The sequence below is a fragment of the Sciurus vulgaris genome, assembly GCF_902686455.1.
Source record: "Sciurus vulgaris genome assembly, chromosome: 10".
Lineage (NCBI taxonomy): Eukaryota > Metazoa > Chordata > Mammalia > Rodentia > Sciuridae > Sciurus > Sciurus vulgaris.
In genome coordinates this window covers 142302246-142322167 of record NC_136470.1, presented here as the reverse complement: position 1 = coordinate 142322167, position 19922 = coordinate 142302246, and the positions used below count along the sequence as shown (strand labels likewise).

The 19922-nt window shown below is 54.8% G+C and overlaps 2 protein-coding genes across 18 annotated transcripts in view; one reads left to right on the top strand and one right to left on the bottom strand.

The window, feature by feature from the left end:
* Positions 1 to 19922, top strand: part of MED12L (mediator complex subunit 12L) — a 250273-nt gene that overhangs the window by 140262 nt on the left and 90089 nt on the right. The gene's annotated exons all lie outside the window — the stretch shown is intronic.
* Positions 462 to 18773, bottom strand: GPR87 (G protein-coupled receptor 87). 2 transcript variants are annotated; one of them, XM_079100967.1, is made up of 3 exons: positions 18184 to 18773; positions 5645 to 5773; positions 462 to 1559 (listed from the first exon to the last, which is right to left on the bottom strand). In XM_079100967.1, the coding sequence occupies exons 2-3, from the start codon at positions 5694 to 5696 to the stop codon at positions 517 to 519; spliced, it is 1095 nt and encodes a 364-aa protein (XP_078957093.1). In that variant the 5' UTR covers positions 5697 to 5773; positions 18184 to 18773; the 3' UTR covers positions 462 to 516. The 2 variants fall into 2 exon arrangements, with proteins under 2 accessions (XP_078957093.1, XP_078957094.1); XM_079100968.1 differs by lacking the exon at positions 18184 to 18773 and adding an exon at positions 9573 to 10063.

The following is a 19922-nucleotide window of genomic DNA, read 5'->3' as shown; positions in this document are numbered from 1 at the left end:
TTTTTTTTTAACTAGGGATGGAACCCAGGGGCGTGTTACCACTGAGCCACATCCCCAGCCCTTTTTATTTTTTTATTTAGAGGCAGGGTCTGGCTGAGTTGTTCAGGGCCTCACTAAGTTGCTGAGGCTGGCTTTGAACTCATGATCCTTCTGCCTCAGCCTCCTGAGCTCCTGGGGTTGTAGGTGTGCCCACCACACCTGACCCTCGAGGCTGAGGAGATTTCCCTCTATACCTGTGTTCTCTGCAGAAGGGTCGGGCCAGCAGCATGTCCTGGGGACTGTGCTGGGCTGCCCTGGCTGTGGCTCTTTCCCCTCCAGTCGTGAGCCCTGCTGGTCACCGAACACTGACCCGCCCTCTGCTCTTGGCCATGCCTTACTGCCTCCCTCAGTTCCAAATTACGCCATTTCACATCATGGTGGTTTCCTTTCTTAGTTCGTGTTTCGAGGGACCCCAGCAGGCATAACGAAAAGCGACGTTTATTCACACTGTACAAGGCCCCGGCAGCCCCAGCCGGCTCACACGTCGGTGTAGTCGTGATAAATGCGGACTTCCGACCTCCGCACGCTCTGCAGTGAACGGATGCTCTCACTTCTGGTCCTGATGTTGGACTTCTTGAACAACCGTCTCGAGAACGACCTGCACATGAAGAAGTAGATTATCGGATCCAGGCACACGTTGCACGCGGATAAGAAGAGCGTCATTTCCTCGCAGTAGTAGAGGATCTTGTGTGCAGAGTCATCCAGGAGCCTGTCTAAGTGGCCGAAGGCGAAGGGGACCCTGCACAGGTGGTAGGGCAGGAAGCAGGTGAAGAACACAGCCACCACCACCCGGATGCTCTGGCTGTGCCTGCGCTTCCGGCTGGACTGGCTGATGAACTGCCGGCTGGACCTGTGAATGTACCGGGATATGGCGACGTAGCAGCCGATCAGGACCACCAGCACCGCCGCAAACAGGCAGCTGTTGACCTGGACCACGGCCTGATGCCACCGGACGCCCAGCGGGCTCTTGAGTGTCATGCAGTCGTGAACGTTCTCCCTGGTGGGCTGGCCGCTGGTGAGGATGACGTTCGGCAAGGACAGGAGAGCCATGGCCACCCACACACAGCCGGACAGCACCTTCGTGAAAGTCACGCTGTACATGCGTGAGTCCCCAAATGGCTTCACCACCTTCAGGTAGCGGTCAATGCTGATCAGCCCGAGGAACACGATGGACGTGTACATGTTTGCATAGAACAGGACCGACGTGTACCTGCAGAGCACGAACTTGAGGTACCGCGGGCCAAAGCCGGCGTCGTGCGCGATCCGGAACGGGAAGGTCAGCGTCATGGCAAGGTCGGCCACCACGATGTTTTTGAGATAGAATATGAAGCTGGTTTTGTTCCTGATGTGGAAGAAGATCCACACTGCCAGTCCGTTCAGCAGGATGCTGGCCACGAATATCACCAGGTAGAGCACGGGCAGGACGATGGCGCCAAACTCGTCGTGGAGGGTGGCGTTCCCTCGGGGCCCCGCACTCGAGTTACTTGAGGTGGGAACCTCTGGGCCGCGTGCCTCGTCATCTGCAGGAGAAGTGGGACACAGGGTGAGTGGCAGGCTTACCTGTTGCGAGAGGGCTGGGCTGAAAGGTGACCAGCACCCTGTTAATGCCTCAAGAGGCTAGAGACCGGGTGGCCTCCCCACACCACAGCCCCTGGCAGGTCGCCCTTCTGAGTCTCAGCCTCCCTTTGGAAAATGAGGGCTGCCAGTGCAGATCACCCTGATTTCTAATTTCGTGTGCGATAGCCTCACAAACAGAATCAACAGAATCAACAACCTAAGGCAGAAAACTGCAATTTCCTGTAACAAGGAGATAAAATGGTGAGGTTTTCTCCGAGGTCTTTGCCACACTCTGCCGGCCCCACCCGCCCGGCCCGGCCCGGCCCGGCCCGGCCCGGCCCAGCCCAGCCCAGCCCAGCCCAGCCCCGCATACCTGGTTTGAAGCTGTGCGGTGTCAAGAGTAGGGAAGGAGCAAAACTAGTGAACTGCTTTCAGTTTTTGCCTGGGACTCCCTTATAAGACTTAGGATTCTTTAAAAATAAATATTTTTACATTTTTTTAAGTAAAATGAAAATTTGTCTTTAAAGTAACAGGTGAAGTCTAGGGTAGGATAGGTCTGACTTGCTGATTGTTTTAGGCCCATTTCATGCAGTAGAAGTTAATTAAGTTGTAGGTAGGTGAAATTCCCGCTGTTAACCTGGGTGTGGATTACAAATCCACAACTATTATATACGGTCGAGTGTATTGTTCAGTAAAATGTGTTTGTGCGGTTAAGAAGATCCACAATTAAACGTTGCTGTATGGTCCAGTGAAAAATGCTGGTTTTGTTTTCTGCTTCTTAGTATTTAAGTTTATGACCAAGGAATGCAGCTCGTTGAAGTAATTGCAGCCTGTTAGTCTTGTTATTTACAAGGCTAGATTATACCTGTTGTGTTTATTGTCTGAGTTTTGATTTTCTTGAATTCTGGGTTCTTGGGGTTGAAGTCTTCTCTCTTACGCTCCATCTTACACATGGATGTGGAAATGGCTCACTAGCATTTATGTGGCAGCTGTGAAACCCCCTGATCCTGTCTCAGCTCTGCACCCACCACCTTCCTGCAGATGCCAGCTTCCCGGGACTGCTTCCTGTCCACCTCCGCAGGGCGCCCGGCTGGCGTGGGCGGGCAGTCTTGGGATCCTCCGCCTGTGTGTTGTCCTGGGTCTCCCCAGCCTTTGCCCTCTCTCCTCACGGCTGACGGAGGCCCTTCTGCCTCTGGCCTCTCCCCACTTCCCCTTGAAGCCCCGCCCCCAGGGAACCTCTTGTCATTAGTCTCATTTTGCCTTCTACCTTTTCAGAGAGCCCAACTAACACAATTTACAAGTTCACTTTTTAGGTAGAAGGTTAGAAAGAAGGTCACTTCTGAACTTTTAAATATTATTAGTTAATAATATTTAATGTAGTTACAATTATGTTCTGGGACAATTTTGTTTAGGTACCAGTATAAATTTATCTCTGGTTCCCTCTAAGACGGTCAGTTTAGAATGTATTCTCGTTCCCTTCTTTGAAGAATTGAACTAGGGGAGATGGTTTGGACGACTATAATCCCCAAACAGGTTCTTAAATTGCTGCCTGAAACGTAGGTGCAGGTTCTTCCTGATCAGCCTTGTCCGTGTTCTGATTCTTTTGCTTTTATTCCTTGCTATGTTTTTAAAAACTGGTTTTCCCTGCCTAAATATTCTTGCACAGGCTACTAATTTGTCCCTGGACGAGCCTGTTATGAGGCCCACAGTATTATTAAGCTTTACGAGTTTGAATGCCTGATTCAGCTGCTGCCTGGATCACCGTGCCAACTCCACAGGGTGTCCTGAGCCGCAGCGTTCCAGCCTGTTCTAGACACTTCATAAAGTGTTGCCATCTAGGCTGCTTCTGCACCAGAAGACCCAGATCAGTACCAAAGCCATTAGTGCACTGTGAACCAGGGTCAGATAGCTGCTTGGACTGGTTTTCCCAATGAAACGACGGGCAGTAACTTCCGACTTTCCCAGAGTGGAGCCCTTAGGGAAGCAGAAAGGTCAGAGGGTCCAGCCGAGGGGCCTGCTTGAAGTGGAGTGGGCTCTGCCCTCCTGAAGTGATCACTGTGCCTCGGGAGGGTGCTCACGCGCCGACTCTGAGCCATCGTGCACGCAGGTGGGGCGTGGGGTGGTGCAGCTCTTGGTGCTGCCCCCTATGGGCAGGTCCACATGGAATAGAAAGCCCCACCCTCCTCCCAGCATGCCTTGGGGATTGCGAGTTTGTTCACTGTGTCATTATAATATCTTAAAGTTTAATTATATGAACCAGGACTCTTATTAAATGATAATCTACCTGGCAATTATGGTTATTATTAAGGATGGAGCCTTAAATCAGAATGCCAGAAGACGTCTGCCTTATAAGTGGGGACGTCCAGCAGGGGAGGCTGCATTCTGCAGTGGTGAGGGACTGCCCTGTGGCCTTGCGACCATCTGGCGTTCAGCCTGCTGACTTTGTGACCTCCGCAGCATCTGCCCCCGTGTCTCTGTGGGCTAGCACTGTGGAACATGGGCCTTCTTGAATCGGCAGGGTAGGCCTAGGCCTGGTTACTTCATCCACAATGCCACATGGATGGCAGAGCTTAAGCAGATCGTTAAAACCTCCGGAGGGCTGTTTAGTGAAGTAGCCGGCGAGTGGAGGGCCAAACCAGGTGCCCGCAGGGCAGTGTGAACCCCCTGCGTGCGGCTCTGACCCTCTCAGGGCAGCACCGAGAGATCGGCTGGCTGCTTTTAGGATTGGTCTGTGTCACGTGCTTCCTGCTGGCTGCCCGTCACCCCTCCTCTGCCACTGACCGGAAGCTTTTCAGAACTCAGGGGTGTGCCCAGCGTCCCCATCCAGGAGCACAGTTGTGAGAACGCAGCCCGTCCTTTCACCAGGGGGTTCTGTCCTGTCCTTCACTGCTGTGAAAGGCTCGGCCCAGCTGGGTGGCCTGGTGATTCTCCTAAGGAAAGTCAGGAGCTGCTTGGCAGTGTGAAGGCCACTGTGTCCCGTGGTCATTGCTGAGCAGGTGCACTTGCTTGTTGAGTGGGGAAGCCCGCGGGCGGTAGCAGAGAGCCAGACGGCCGGCCTTCCCGCGCCTTCCCTCGCCAGCGGGGGTCGCCTGAGAACTCTGTTTCCCTAGGAAGTTGCCCGTGGCTGACTCACAGGTGGCTCTGTGTGTGTGTGTGTGTGTGTGTTGTGGCTGTTTGTAGGGGAACAGGCATCTGCCCTCTGTGTGCATCCGTGGGGGCAGGGGGCAGATTTGGCCCTGACCACACATAACTTAAAATTATGAGCCCAGGAACAAAATTCAGTTTCTCCCTTGCGCTACCTTCCACGGGTTCATTCCTTACTCAGATGCCATGTGGCTACTTATCAACCAGCACAGATTTGGAGAAAGCCCCATAAGACACTGCTGGCTCGGTCACTTGATGAAGTGAATGGAGAAGAGCGATTTTGCCAGCTCTCCTGAGAGTGAACTGCTTTGCACACACCACACTGAGCAGTCTGGCGTTTAGTAGGTGTGCGTTCGTCCTGCCATGTGAGGAGCCAGGCTCAGGTTGTCCTATTGGAGGGCCACCGTGGGAGCCGTAGGGACTATGAGGAGTCCTGGCAGGTCACTCCTGGGCACAGAATGTGGACGTGTTAACTTATGTCTTGGCTCTGCTTGCCAAGTGGGCATGAGAAAACGAAGGCGTGCAGGATGTCGGGCTTCACTGCCATGGCATGGTGGCCCTCGTGACGCAGTAGGGGGTGGATGTTGCCTGGCGTCCCTGGGGGGCCTCAGTGACCCTGCTCTAGACCACTGAATCTGGAAAGCCATTGTGCTTACACTCTTCCCCCTGAGGTCACTTCAGTCCTTGCCGCCTTAGAGGCAGCGCCCAGGTGAAGCCCAGGTTACGGCAGGGACAGCGAGGTCATTACCTGGGAGACACCATCCCTCCTGCTGCCGCCTCACACTTAGGAGCCGGGCTAGCTGCTGGCCGTTAGTGGTCCTGTGACCATTAGCGCCCCCAGCTGTCACGCAGTGCAGAGTCCCTGGTGGGAGGAGACTCTCCGCCTCTCCCCGCAGCAGCTTACTTGGCAGTCTGGCGAGTGTCAGGTTGAGCCCCATTCTTCGGTGATGCCTCATAACCAAAAATGCATGTCAGGACGCTCTGGGGGGCGACTGGGGTGCGGGGTCAGCATCGACGGCCCCTGGTTTGATCTCTAGGAAAAGAAAAATGGCAAAAAATAAAATAAAAATCAGCTGGGACAAATTTTCTTTGGTTTGGTTTGGTTCCTTTGGTTTGTTTTGAAACTTGGGGGTGCTCTACCACTGAGCTACATCCCCAGCCCTTTTTTTTTTTCATATTTTGAGGCAGGGTCTTGCCATGCTGCTGAGGCTGACCTCATACTTGAGATCCTCCTGCCTCAGCCTCCTGAGCAGCTGGATTACAGATCTGTGCCACCATGCCCGGCAGGAGTTTTAATATACCACATGTTTACCTTTTCAGTAAAAAGTCATTATCCACCAGGACTCAGAAGGCACATGCTCTGCATGGGTACAGTGGTACCACGTGAGAGTCGTCCATTTTTGAGCCCTCCATCAGCCTGCCTCAACACGCAGATCGTCTCTGTGTTTACTCTCCCTCTGGAATCCTCTGTGAACCTTGGGGACATAGCTCAACAGATCCGTGACTCAGTGTCCCCTCCTGCAGGGGTGGAGGAGGGTGTACGTCCTCCTGGAGGGTGCTCACGGCGCCTGGCTCGGGCACATACTCAGACACGCTTGCAGGTCTGTCTCTCCACGCTGCCCCGACCCTCATTGTTTTCGGTGGTGGTGGTGGTTTGGTCTGGACTCATCCAGTGCCTGTGTGCTGGGACTCGTGTCCAGGTGGGATCGTTCCCGTGCTCAGGAAGCCCCTGTGCTGGCCGGTGTTGTGAGGGCTTTATGTGGCCTCTGGGCTCTAGTTCTGCCTGTTCACTAACCAGCTGTGTGACACCGGTCAGGCCACATGACCTCTCTGGAATGGACTGTAAAATCTGTCTGGGCTCAGAGTGCCACCAGCTTATGGCTGGTCCTCGGAGGGAGGCTGTTGACCAGGTTTGAGTGTCTCGCTCTGGCTAAACAGGTCACTGTTTTTGATCTTGAGATGCTCCCTGCATGAACGCTGAGCTGAGATGGTGGGTGTGCTGTGGACGGCAGGACGTCCGGGGAGGCGCTGTGGATGGCATGCAGCCCGAGCAGGGCCGCCCGCCCTGAGGGGAGCCCTGGTCCCTCAGACCCCCCTGCTGGGTGCTGACCCTGTGTTGATGCTCACACCATGGGAGGCGACACCAGGCTGTCTTTTTATACGTGATTGTTTCCTGGGGAGAGTGACTAAGGAAACCGCCAGCACCTCCTTAGCCTTGGGCTTCTCTGTCCCCCAGCTATGTGGCTGTCTCTTCTGGCTTCCCCAGCACCATCCTTGTGGCAGAAGCAGTGAGAGCTCAGGGAGTCGGTGACGAGTGCTTGCCTACCATACTCTAGTCCAGGATTCACATCCAGAACACACAGCGCTTTCACAGCTTCTTATTAAAAAGAAAATGACCCTGTTGGAAATTGGCCAAGATTGTCTAGTCATGTCACTGAGAGAACATCAGGATCCCTGAACATCATTAGTCAGCAGGGAAATTCAAGACGGTGGTGGAATGCCATTGAGCATCTACAGAATGGCTATAAACAGGAAAGACCGTAGCAAGTGTGTTTGTTTCTTGGACGTGGAGAACCGGACCCTTGCACGGTGCAGGGTGCAGGGAGAGTTTAGCGTGAGATCGCCACTTTGGAACCAACCAGTTTCAGTGATTCCTCCCCCAGGTGTGCACCCACCAAGAGAAATGGAAAGAGGTGCCCATGCAGAAGTCCATCTGTCACCAGTTCAGAGAAGAACCTGGAGGCTGCCCGTGGGTAGTAAGGTGTGGCACCGCCACAGGACGGGGAGCTGCTGGACAAGAAGAGGCGGAGTACAGCTCTGTGGCAGGACCTCAGGCTCACTTTGCAGGGAAGAAGAGCCAGACACGGAAGGCCATGTGCCTTAGGCCAGATGTCCTGAAACTGCAGGTCTGTGGAGCAGAAGGTCAGGAGCGTTTGCTGGTGTTGGGGAGGCACCAGGTGCTCTCCAGGGGATGAAGGTTGTGGAGGCCCTGGCTGCAGGGACCTCTCTTGTCAGTGGAAACCTTGGGCTCATACGCTTAACGTGGACAAGTCAGGGAACGTGAGTCATACCTCAAGTTAGCAGAAGACGAGTGCTCAGGAAAGGAAAAGAGCCAGGCAGACTCTCCCCAGGCCGCAGAGCATGGATCTTCAAGACTAAGGACAAGATGCACGGAGAGGAAGGGGGCCAAGTGCAGGGGCCACAGGCAGAGTCCCCTCCCCAGCGGGGGAGGGCCGCCAGCTGCTTGTGAAGAGTATGACTGGGTTATGAGTGCCTTCTTTTGAAATTGGAACTTTAATCCAGAGGCACGAGATACAGCTGGTAATTTGTACCTGTTCAGGACTTATGTTCCCATTTTCTGAATTCTTGTTGAAATTCTATGGAAGATTTGGAATTTTAGTTATTTTGGGCATGACATTGAGTTTTCTGGAATCACATTTGCTGTCCAGACTCAGTAAATGATGGTCCTGTCTGCTTGGCTGGCTCATTTCTTCCGTCTTCATCTCCTTTACTGATTCTGCAAACTGGAGCTGGGAGTTGCAGCGGGAACGGATGTGACCCTCCAGGACGAAACTGCATTTTGGAGTGAGTGGCCAGGCTACTGTGGGCATTTCAAGGCCCAGTCCCAGGAAGAGGGGGTGTGGAGTAGTGGCCAGAGAGCCCTGAGCGTTGCCAGGAAAGAGTAGCCGGGCAGTTCATCCTGTGGGGACCTCAGGGCCACAGCACAGCGCCGGCTGTTGCTTGGCATTCAGGGACAGAGGCGGTGGTTTGTGGCCAGGTCTGCGTGTGCCGTGCAGGGCCTGCTGAGGGCAGGAGCCTATGACAGAGGCTGAGTAATGCTTTTGAGAGGAGGAAGTGGGCAGCAATTTCAGAAAACTCTCACTTTAAAAAAAAAAAAGCCCGTTATAGGAGGGACAGAGAGGGCACAGGTGGACATGGACACAGGACTGATGCAGGGTTTCGTCAAGGTGTCATCCAGTGCCGGCATTTTAAAATCTTAGTTCCCCAGCTTGGGGAGTAAAAGCCCCTGCCCTGCCCCTGGTGCTCTGGTGGAGGCCAGAAGCTAGTCTTCAGCTGCCCACCCTGTCTCCAGGCCGGGCTTCACCGCCGCCGGTCTCCTGACCCTCCAGCGTATGGAATGAAGTGGCTGTGGGAAGTGGGGTGAGTGGCACGAGCAGCCTGGCAGGGTGCCCGCGTGGGTGAGGTCTGCGCCCGCCGTGTGCCGCCGCTGCCGTGCCTCCTCCCTGCCCCTGCTCCCGCCAACGCTGCCTGCCCTGCGGTCTGTGGCCTCAGCTGCCCTCCTGGAGTCCTTTGACTGGCACTTGTGCTCACGCCTGCCCTGCGGCGAGTCTCCGCCCACTGCCTTGGCGGCTCCCTGCGGGACCCTTGCAGAGGCTCTGCTTCCTCTGCGCGTCCCAGGCTTGCAGGGTGTCACAAGAGGCCGCCTGCTGCAGGGGGTGGGGCTGGCTTCCAGGGCTGCTCCTGGGCGGGACCTTCCCTGCCGCCTCCAGCTCCCCAGGAGCTGATGACACCACCTGAGAACGCAGTGTTGGTGGCGGGCCCAGTTCCCCGCCGTCCGAGGGAGATGGAGTCAATGCTGGGAGGCCCTCTGCTGGCCCTCAGCCACCCTCCGTGGCGTCCCTGGCTGTCTTGCTGTGCTCCTGCCGGAGGGTGTGGGAAAGGATCCCACGTCCTCCGTGTTTTCTGTCCTGGACTCTGAAGTCAGCGCTATTTCCCAACAGTCCTCTGCGACCTAGAAATTCCGCTCCCACCCCCCCACAGGTAGGAGGATAATGAGGTTCAGACAGTTTAATCAACCTGCCCTGACTCACCCAGCAAGTGATGGGCAGAGCTGGGGTCCCTGCAGAATCTGCTTAGAACGGAAGCTGCGGTTCCTCCTGTCGCACTGCTGTGGAGTCTGAATAGAGGATGCTTCTGGGGCCTCACTGTGGAGGTCGGGAAGAGGGAGGGCTTGTTTTCCTGCCAAAATTGTGAGGGGCTGCTCAGCTTCCAAACTAGATTCCTAGTTTTATTTGGCCTGAACGTTTTTGAAAACATCAGAAAATTCCACGTAGGAATCCAGATCTGGGTCCTGTCGTGAAGTTGGGAAGACCTGCAGTGCTGAGCAGGGACCACCCAGCGGCTTCAGCGCCCTGTGCCTGAGGACGAGGTGCCCCTGCCCACGGCCTCCCCACAGGAGCTTGCCCACCAGGTCCAGCGGTCACTTGACTCTGCGACCCTTGGCCCAGTGACCGTTCGATCCTCTGTGGTCACACTCACCAGCTGACTCAGGCACGTGCTGCTTGGATTTCATCCTCCTGCCCCTCAGTCCCTGCCCTCCCAGCCCTGCACACCCTGTTTCCGACTTTTCCTTGTGTTAGTGACCATCACTTAGCGTGCTTTTTAGATGGTCCTCCTGGAACCTTTTAGCCACCTGGAGAGAATAGTTCCAGGAGGTCCTATCGTTCAGTTCACACCCCAGGACTGAGCGGCGCTGGTCCCCAGTGCTCTGCTGATGACCCCCTTACTGTTAAACTGCGCTTATCCTTGGAAACATTGAGACTCCAGGTCTTAAGGAAAGACAGACTTCCTGGTGGTGGAGTGAGGGCCAGCGCGGGCCGCAAAGCCCCTGCCCCCTGCCTGGAAGGAGTGGGGGGCAGGGCTGGAAGGGAAGCGGCTGCCTGGGTGCTTGGGCCTGCGGTGCCCCCGACCTGATCGGATCCCAGCACTTGTACCAGCTTGGGAAACCTCTCCTGGTCAGGCAGAGTGGGCAGAAGGGCCCTGCTGGGCATCAGCACTGCACAGACTCTCCCTGGCTCCGTGAGTCTCTCTATTGCCCTGCTGGTCAAGAGCAGCTGCCTGAGTGGTTTCCTGGACTTGGTGTCTGGTGGTGCTGGTTCTCAAGGACAGCGCTGTGCAAGTCCTGCCTGGCAGCTGCGAGAATCCCGCCTCTAGCGTCATGTTCACACTTTCCTGTTGGGAAATGGCCCTGTGCCTGCCGGTCACTGGGAACCCCACTTTCAGCAGCAGAGATGGAAACTTCACAGAAGACCCCGTCCTGCGGTCCCCAATAACTAGAACCTTTTCCAGTTAAGACGTGTGTGTGTGTGTGTGTGTGTGTGTGTGTGTGTGTGTGTGTGGCGGGGGGGGGGGGGGGCGCGGCCAGGGAGCAGCTCTCCTGAAGGCCTGGGGAGGAGGGCTGCCTTGCTGCTAGGGAGGAGCCTCTTCCTGTAATGGAATCAGGTCATCGTATTCACCAGGCGTCTCATGAATGCATTCACACCACTGGGGAGGTCTCTGGGCCTGGGGACGCAGAGCCCAGCGGGGCTTCATCAGGGTTGCCAGGGGCTGCCCTCTGGTCTTCACACTGCCTTGGCGCCTGTCGCCTACTTAGGTGTGTTTTTGGCTCTTTGAAACTTCACGCATTTTTTCAGGGGACCTTGCGTCACGTGTGTGTGTGTGTGTGTGTGTGTGTGTATTCTTGTGGGATGGGTGGGTATAGACTAGACTAAATTCCCCAAGGATGTGGTTTGTGTCATTTTTGTAACCTCAGCCCTACTCCTGGTTTTTCCCTTAGTGTAGGAGAGAAACCTCAACAAGGTCCAGCAACTTTGCTGGGTGCAGTGACGCACGCCTGTCATCCCAGCAGCTCTGGAGGCCGAGGCTGGAGGATCACGAGTTCAAAATCAGCCTTAGCAATTTAGTGAGACTCTGTCTCTAAATAAAATTGAAATGGGGGAGGTGTGCTGGGGATGTGGCCAGGGGTTAAGCACTCCTGGGTTCAATCCCTGGTTCAAAAAAAAAAAAGAGAAAGATTCAGCAATTTTCCCAGAGTCACATGAAGAGTGAGTGGCAAAGCTGGCAATGAGCACTGCCCTCAGGCCTCAAGCTGGTCGTGTGCTTGGTGGGCGGCCCCTGGGGCCTCCAGGACCTGGATTCTGTGCATTTCACCACTCAGAGCTTGAGCTTTGTCATCAACCAGACAGGGACACTAATAATCACATGACCCCTCTCCTAACTGTCCTGGGAACCCGTCGAGACAACCCTGGGCCGTCTGCTTTATACTGTCAACACCATAGTAACGTGAAAGCAGGTTCCTGGCAAACTTGCTGTTTTCTGTTTAATAATGCAAGTCTAATTTAGTCAAATTTTGCAGTTTTTTTCACTTGAAATATGTATGTTTCCCGTTTAGGCCGAGTGTAAGGTACTCATAGATGATTCTAGATCATGGTGCTGAGGCAGCTGAGTGGAACAGTATGGGGCTGTGGTCTCAGTAGCCAGCGGAGGGGCTTTAGACTGTCCTCTGGTTGTAGTCTCCATCTCCAGCCTATGTGGAGGAGAAGAGGCTTTCTGTGAGCCGGTGAGCATGCTCCTGGGGCGGGGCTGCCCTGTGGCCAGAGCTTGGTCTTTGTGGTGGCAGTTGGTCGTCACCTTGGCGTTCTGATCAGGTCCTCATGTGGCTGTGTGAGAAAGGTGCTCTCCAGGCCTCTCCCACCAGGACGGCCATCAGCTTAGCTCTCCTGTCTTTGAGTGGCAGCCGAACCAAAGCGTAACGTTGTCCAAGTTAATGGAATAAAGACGTCACGTAGGACGTGGTCCCGGGCTTGTCCTACCTTCACGGGCATGAGCAGATCAGTCTGTATCAGCATGGAAACCCCTCGGCTTCCTTTTCTCCTCGGGTGAGAGCTAAAGCCCGCCCCACACGGCCGTGGCAATGTGTGAACAGTAGTTACTTCAGGACGTGCGCATGCACATGTTATCGTGAAAGTAATTCCTGTGTAAGTACATCATCAACTTCTGGTATCAGTCATCTTTTTTAAAAAAATAGTCTTCCTCAAGCGAGTGAGGTTATCTGGATCACACTCACTCTGGGCAGCTGTATAAAGATGGAGAGACAGAACCTGCCTGTGCTTTTATCGTACCTTTCCCACCTGCGATTTCCTCTGCCACTCACAGCCCCCTGCTGGGTGTCCTCCTTTGTCTCAGCCCTCCCTGGCTTCCAATCTTGTCCAGGGCCCAGCTCAAGCCTCCCTGCCCTGCCCTGTGTGCCCACGGCCTCTGTCCTGGCCATCCCTCCTGCTGGCCCAGGAGGCAAGCTCCTCATACCCCCTGTGCCACTGAGCCCACACGCAGCTCGATTTCCTTTCCCAAGTCCAGTGTAAGTACCCTGCTGCTGACCCTCCTGCTTGGTGGCCGTACTTTAGCTGTTACCCTGCATTTTTGTCCTTCTCTTGACCGCCTGAGCTTCCCTGCATCCTTCAGACCCCGCGATCTGACAGGGCACCCAGCAGGCAGAGCTCACACTCAGACCCACGGGACTTTACGAGAGGTTCTCACGAGGCGTGTCCCCTCTGACCCCGTCTCACCTTGGCAGGCCCCTGCCAGTGTCCTCTCCATGAATATCTCGCTCTGCCCTCCAGAGTGCCAGGGCACAACCCAGGAGGGGCGGGGAGAAGAGCAGACGTGGGCACTTGACTGGGGACCACGAGGAAGGCCACTGACCGGGGCCTCTGAGGTCTCAACGGGCTCCCTGAAGGGGCGGGCTGGGAAGAGGGGCACCTGCGTTTTGGGGTCCACCCCTGGAGCGCTCAGGCTGGTTTCTGCACTGGCCGATTGGTACCTGTTAGTTTGTTGTTTCCCATGGACTGTAAGCTGAACACAACCAGAGGCCCTGCTGTCCCAGCATGCCTTGTACAGGATGGGTCTCCAGTGAAGCACAGGTCAGGTTTGAGATGTGGTGCTGGCCCCGGGGCATGGGGTGGGTAGGTTTTCCTTCTGTGCGTCTATTTTGTCATTTACAGTGTGGAGTTGGAACGATTGTTTTGGGCAGAATAGAAGAGGTGATATTGATGGTTAGCAGATACTGCACTTATTCAGGTGACCACAGTGACCTGCTGGGACAGAGGTGTGGAGGGACCTTCTGGAGGGCACTGTTGACACGGCCTGGTGCCACCAAGCAGAACCGCCGAGTCCCTCGATGGCACCCGCCCACTGTCCTTTGATCCATTCATTTTGCTGCACTGTTGGGACGGTGGCCTTCCTGTCCAAACTCGCCCTCCTTATATGTGCCAGACTCGGCGATCACAAAGAAGGCCGAGAGTCACAGCTACCCGTATTTGCTTGTTTTAACCAAGCGGGTTAAAGACCGAGTGACGGGGGCTTGCTAGCAGGCCAGGAGGAAGGCGTTCCCAAGACCAGGAGCGGGAGGGCGGTGCCCCCTGCAGGCCACTGTCCTGCTCAAAGCTGGCATATTCCTGCAAGCCCCAGATGCAAGTCCACCCAGGCACCATGTGGCTGCTTGGCAAATACCCCAGTGAGTCGTGTTACTGTGTTTCCCATTTCCTCCTAGGCAGTTTGTTTAAAATGGTTTATTTTGTTTTTATTTATGATCTTTGAGTCTGGCAGGTGTGAGGAGGACTGGCAGGCTGGGTGCCCAGGAGTGTGGCAAGCCCTTGCTGCCAGTGCCCCAGAGGCAGCTGGCCTCCAGCCGGGCCTCCTGGCGCCGCACTCTCAGCCTGAGAGCCACACGCCTAACTCCAGAGTGCGTGTCCCAGCCCTTGTCTTCCTCCGTGGCCATTTTTCTTTCTTCAGCTATGTCATTAGCTCCTGTCGTGCGGGGACCGTGGATTCGTCTGTCCTGGATCTGCCTTGGGGGCAGGCGAAATCTCCGCATACTTAGCGGGGGGCACCCTCTGGCCTCTGGACTGCACAGCTGGGTCTCAGGCTGCTCTGTGTTCCCTGGAGAGTCGCTTGGAGGCTGAGAGCCAGCAGCCTCTCCAGCTTGCCAGCCCCTCAGGCTGCACAGACCCTCCGAGGCAGCCCAGGTGCACACGCCCCTCTCTCAGGAGGCGCGCAGGGGAGAGGGGGCTAGAGGGCTTGGCCCTGGCTGGTGTTCTTGTGCACCTGGGCTGTTCTAAGTTCCTTCCCTGCATTTTAACTCATTGAGACGACACTGGGTTCAACTTTCAGATCGCTTGGCTTGGGTAAGGTGCCGCCCTCTGTGCCTTAGTTTCCCCGCTGGAAAGCAGTCCTCGTGGACCCGATGGGGCCCTGCGTAGCCTGGCCCTTTGTTCGAATCTGGCCTTTGTCGAGAACTTGGTGCCCAGCATCGTTCTTTGTGGTGTCATACGAGGCTGCCGCAGCTCCTGAGCTTGTGCCCTGACCACAGCCCGGGGACACGAGGTAGGCAGGCCCGGTCGCCTCCACAGGATGAGAATCTGGTGTCCCTCCGGGAGAACTCGGAGGCAGAGCAGTGTCGGCGGGTTGCCAGCCCAGCCCACCCTGGGCTATAGCCGTTTTACCCGTTTGTTTTTGGTACTGGGTTTGAGCTCCTAGGCGCTGAACCCTGAGCCACGTCCCTGGCTCTTTTCATTTTTGAACTTTGAGATTGGGTCTTCGTAAATTGATAAGGACCTCTCTAAATTGCTCAGGCTGGCCTTAAGTGTGTGGTCCTTCTGTCTCAGCCTCCCAGGTTGCTGGGATCATAGGGGTGTGTCACCGTGCCTGGCAGCATCCAGTTATTTACTGCCATCAAATAGTATGGCAAATAGACAGGAAATCAATATCTGCTTACCTGTTCAGCCACCCACAGAGGAGGTCACTGACAGATGCAGTGAGTGTGCTGGGAACCTGGGCAGCAGTGAGTGAGAGCGTGGCCCTGGCAGCAGCTGGTTCAGGCCCCAGTGCTGCCCAGCCCTCAGGATGCCACGCTGTAGAGTGGACACTAGGTGCGCATCTCAGCTGTGGGAGTTCTCCCCTCAATAGCATCTGCCAAGACGTGCTGGAGTCTCGGCACACAGTCAGCCCTGGTGTGCACTGGATATTGTCCAACCCGGAGGACAGTGCATGCCACGCGGACCCCATGTGGAGCATCACAGGAGCAGGGCAGTGCGGCCAGTGGCAGTGTTTGTCTCGCGTGCAGGCCCTGGGTGGACCCCAGGTCACAAGCAGGAGGAAAGAGCTGTTGAAGGATTCGCTCTCGGGAGATGGTGAAGTTCTTAGGAATGGCCGTGGAGGAGGACGTCCTTCTGTACATGTGTGCTAGTGCACACGTCTCCATTTTCGGCTAATACGTATGATAAGGAGGCACAGCATGCTGGGCAGGTGCGGGGTGGAGATGATGCGTGCCTCTGCCTGAGTTCTTAGGGCCCAGGTGGCAAGGCTGGGAGTCAGCGCTAGCGCAGGTAGGAGCCCGGCCTGACGCGGAAGGTTGGGTCTCCATCCTGCTCACCTTGAAGTCATCCTGTGGCTCATCTTGCTCGTTTCAACGGCAGGGTGACAGCCACCTCTGCCCTGGCCTCTGCTGCGGATGGCCACCATGGAGCCACGGCTGGTGGCCGCTTTTGTATCACAAAGCCTCCCTCCTGAGAAGGGGATACGTGGGGGGGGGGGGCTTGCAAGGGAGGAACCCCAGACCCAGGGAGGCTGGGATTGAGGAGCTCCCCCGCTGGCTGGCACAGCTCTGGGCGGCCTCTGCTTTGGCCCCCCCGGCTTCCTCTCAGGCAGTGCTGGGCGTTTGAGGGGAGCCTGGGGCTCCCTGATAACCAAGCCGAGCACCTCAACTCATCTCCTGGTTCAGGGGATCCAGAGGGACAAGGGGCCTCTGCGAAGTACCCGCGCAGGAGGAGGGACCTCTGGGAACTCGGAGTCTTGCCCGGGTCACACTGATGACTGGTGGCCAGTTGTTCTGCCTGAGTCTGGGCTTTCCACCCTAAACGTAGACTGCCCCCCACCCCCAGCTGTGCAGAGTGTCTTTCCCGGGGCAGCTGCACCCAGGACTCAGTCGCTTCTCTGCTGGTTTAGCACGCATGCTCTATGGGCTCTGCGGGACTATGCGGGCTGCTGTGGTTTTTCTCGGTTCTGGAGCAGCCAAGAGCAAACAGGCCTCTGGTCTTTCTGCCCTAAGTGCCTGTGGCGTTCTCCTGGCGCCTGCGTGAAGGTTGCTCATACAGGGAGTGAAGCACTCAGCTACCCAGGAAGGAGCAGAGCTGGCCAGCTCCGCAGGGCACGGCCCTAGTGGGAGCGCCCACCCAGCTTCCGCTCCCTTCCAGGGCCTCTGCAGACAGACCATCTCAGATTAAAACATTCCCCTCGGAGTCCTTGTGAAATAGTTGCGGTCTTCTGGCGCTACATTCTTTGTTTATTTTAAATTGGGGATGGAACCCGGGGTGCTTCACCCCTGAGCCATACCCCCAGTCCTTTTTATTTTTTAAGACAGGGTCTTGCTAAGTTGCTGATGCTGGTCTTGAACTTGCAATCCATCTGCTGGGCTTCTAGGCTGTATCCTGAATAGAAAATTGGGAAGCCAGCTTGCTCCTCCGCCCACCTCCCTCCCACGTATTCCTGTGGCAGACGTCTTCAAAGGGTTTGGGAACAGTGACCTGAGGCCGGGACTCAGAACACGCGCCCTTAGTGCCTAGCTTCATGGAGACAGTTCACTTGGAATTGGCAGAAATAATAACCAGCCTTCAGCAGGGTGTCTGGCTTATCCCCAACATACAATAATTTTTTGTTGTTCATATTGCTTATAAATTGAAGTCTCAAATTAGAGTTGTGAAAGGAAACCATTGTTAAGAATATCATACCTAACATGACAACAGATTCAACTCGAGAATATGCTCTATCGTAGATAAAGCTTAACCTAAGAAATGAAAAAGCCCAGTCCTCCTGAAGCTCACCCCTCACTGCAGCCACTTCGTCCCATCAGCCCAGATGGGGAACACCTATAAAAACTTAAACAGCAGATATTCCACCGACGGCGACTTTGAAATAATCACCATGTGCAGAATTGGAAACCTGGGACCTCATGGGTTAAAGTCCTTGTTCTAATTTAGGAGGGTGAAGGCTCATTTCACTTTTCCTCTCCTCCCTGGAGGCCAGGTTGCCCAACAGTCGAGGGGAACATGGCTGAGCCGTTGCCTGTGACCAGGTGCGGGCGGCTTCCCCGGCCTTTCCGGCCTGTTCTGACACGCTGTCTCCAGGCATCAGAATGAAGTCTGCCCTGTTCTTTGTGGCACAGTGAAAGACCGAGACTCGTTCTTTCAAAATGAGGTACTGGGACAAAAAGGATCCTCCCCCCGCTTTGATCTCTTAACGAAATGTGGATAGAAGATCAGGAAACAGGCTGAAGTGTGGGGTCTTGGGGAGCAGCTATGTGTGGCCTTGGTGTTCACTCTCCAAGGAAGCCTGGGTGGAGGGCGACCCACTGAACGGGTGCCCTGGCCCGGGAGGTGCAGAGGGCATCCCGGTGCTGCCCGGGGAGCTGGAAGCTGAAGCGCGCCCCCCCAGGGCGCGGGGCCTCCTGGGGGCCAGGGTCTGACGCAACCCACGTCTGATTTCTGCTTTTCCTTCAAACCTCAGATCGAGGGAGAAGTATAATTACAGTCGTGTCAGTGCCGAGTCCCACCTGCTGACGTTTTTGGGAGAATCGAGAGCTTTCCTTACCTCTCATTGCGCTGCTGGCTGTCCATCTGCCCATCCAGTGTCTTCTAGCCGTGGTGGGCTCCTTGGCCCTGATGAGGAGGCGGCCTGGGACTACGGCCGGCAGCGAGGGGGGCCTTCTGGCGCAGTGCAGCAGGCCAGCATCTCCTCTCCTGCCAGGCCAGTGGGTGCCCGCAGCCCCTCCGAGGCTGCCCTTGGCGGCTCCCTTTCAAACTCGCCTGCCTAGGGACGACCGGAGAGACCTGCTCGCGCTGATGCGAATGACTCACAGTGAGGAGTAGCTGAGATTTGTGGACTGGGAAGAGCGCTTCCTGAACCTGCAGCAATCAGACGGTGACTCACCTGGAGCAGCAGGGGCTGGAGCTGGCGGCAGGAGTCCTGAGTGGGCGCCGCCTCCCAGGCTGGGCCTGCTGGGCGCCCCTTCAGAGCTGCTGGGTTGCTCTCTGCTTGTTTTGGGGCTTTTCTATTAGAAAATAGTATTTATAGCCTCCCAGCTGGGTCGATCCTGGGTTAGAAAGGAACAAAAATTTATCTCATGAGAAATTCTTTAAAATATTATTATACACATTATTTAGAGAGTAAAATTCAAATGCACTTATAATATTGACTTATGTTCACACATCTATGAATATAAATATCCAAAGTATTTAAAATAAAGGTAGCTAGGAAACTGGTTTAATGAATGTTATTCTTCAAAATGAAAAAATAAATTGTATTCTTTTTAAAAGCACATCATGGTGATAAATGTATATAATTAAAAATTTTTGTAATTAATTTTAAAACTTCCCAGTTTAAAAAAAAAAAAAAAAAACTCAGGTTCTGGTATTTGAATGCAACATTTAAGTAAATTAATTTTACCAAATGGAATCAATAACTTACTATTTATCATAGATGAACAGCAGTTACAAAGGTAATGGCGGATGAAAACGTTGATGCTCGCACATCTATAATGCTTATCAGTGTTTACTTATGACTTAAGGAAATAACGTACATGTACTTTTACATCTGTGTGGGCAGCTTTCTCTTCGGCAGAGGAGGAAATGAGGGCCCCTCCACCCTGAAACAGTGGGGGTGCGGCTGAGTCCTCGGGCAGCAGGGAGGGTCTCAGCAGGTCCCTGCACTCAGCGCGTCCCTCAGTGTTCAGGCGTTCCTGGGCTGACGAAATTCAGTCGCACAGTCAAATGGAATAAGAAGTGTATGTCCTGTTTTTTTTCCTTCTGTGTACAGAAAGCAAATACATCCAATCTCCAGTATTGGGGTATCAAAATTATATTCCTTCAGTTTCCTTTTCCTAAACACACAAATGCAGAGATCTAGAACTTTAACGTTTTCCGTTTTGTCTACAGAGGGGTATGCGTGTGACGGATCAGTAGGTAGTCCTAGCAAAGGTGTCTGAATGGAAATTGGCTCAATCTTGGGAACACTTTCCGGGGTGACCAGCAACCCTTTGCTTGGGCTGCGGCTGCCTGTGCCACTCTGGATTCTGCCTGTAGCATGTGCAGCCTGTCCAAGCTGTCGAGCAGCAGGGTTTATGCCCTGCAGACCTTACTTTGGGTTGAACTTTTTCTTTTTATCATGGTGCATAAATAATGAATGATCTGCCACTCATAATTCAAAAGCTCAGTGGCGGAACAATGACCAGGTCCTAAAAGCATCGATTCAAAGGGAGACATCCCTGCAACCCTCCCAAGCACGCTGCAGGAAGGCTGGCCTGCGTGTCCTTGGGACTGCCATCCCAGTTC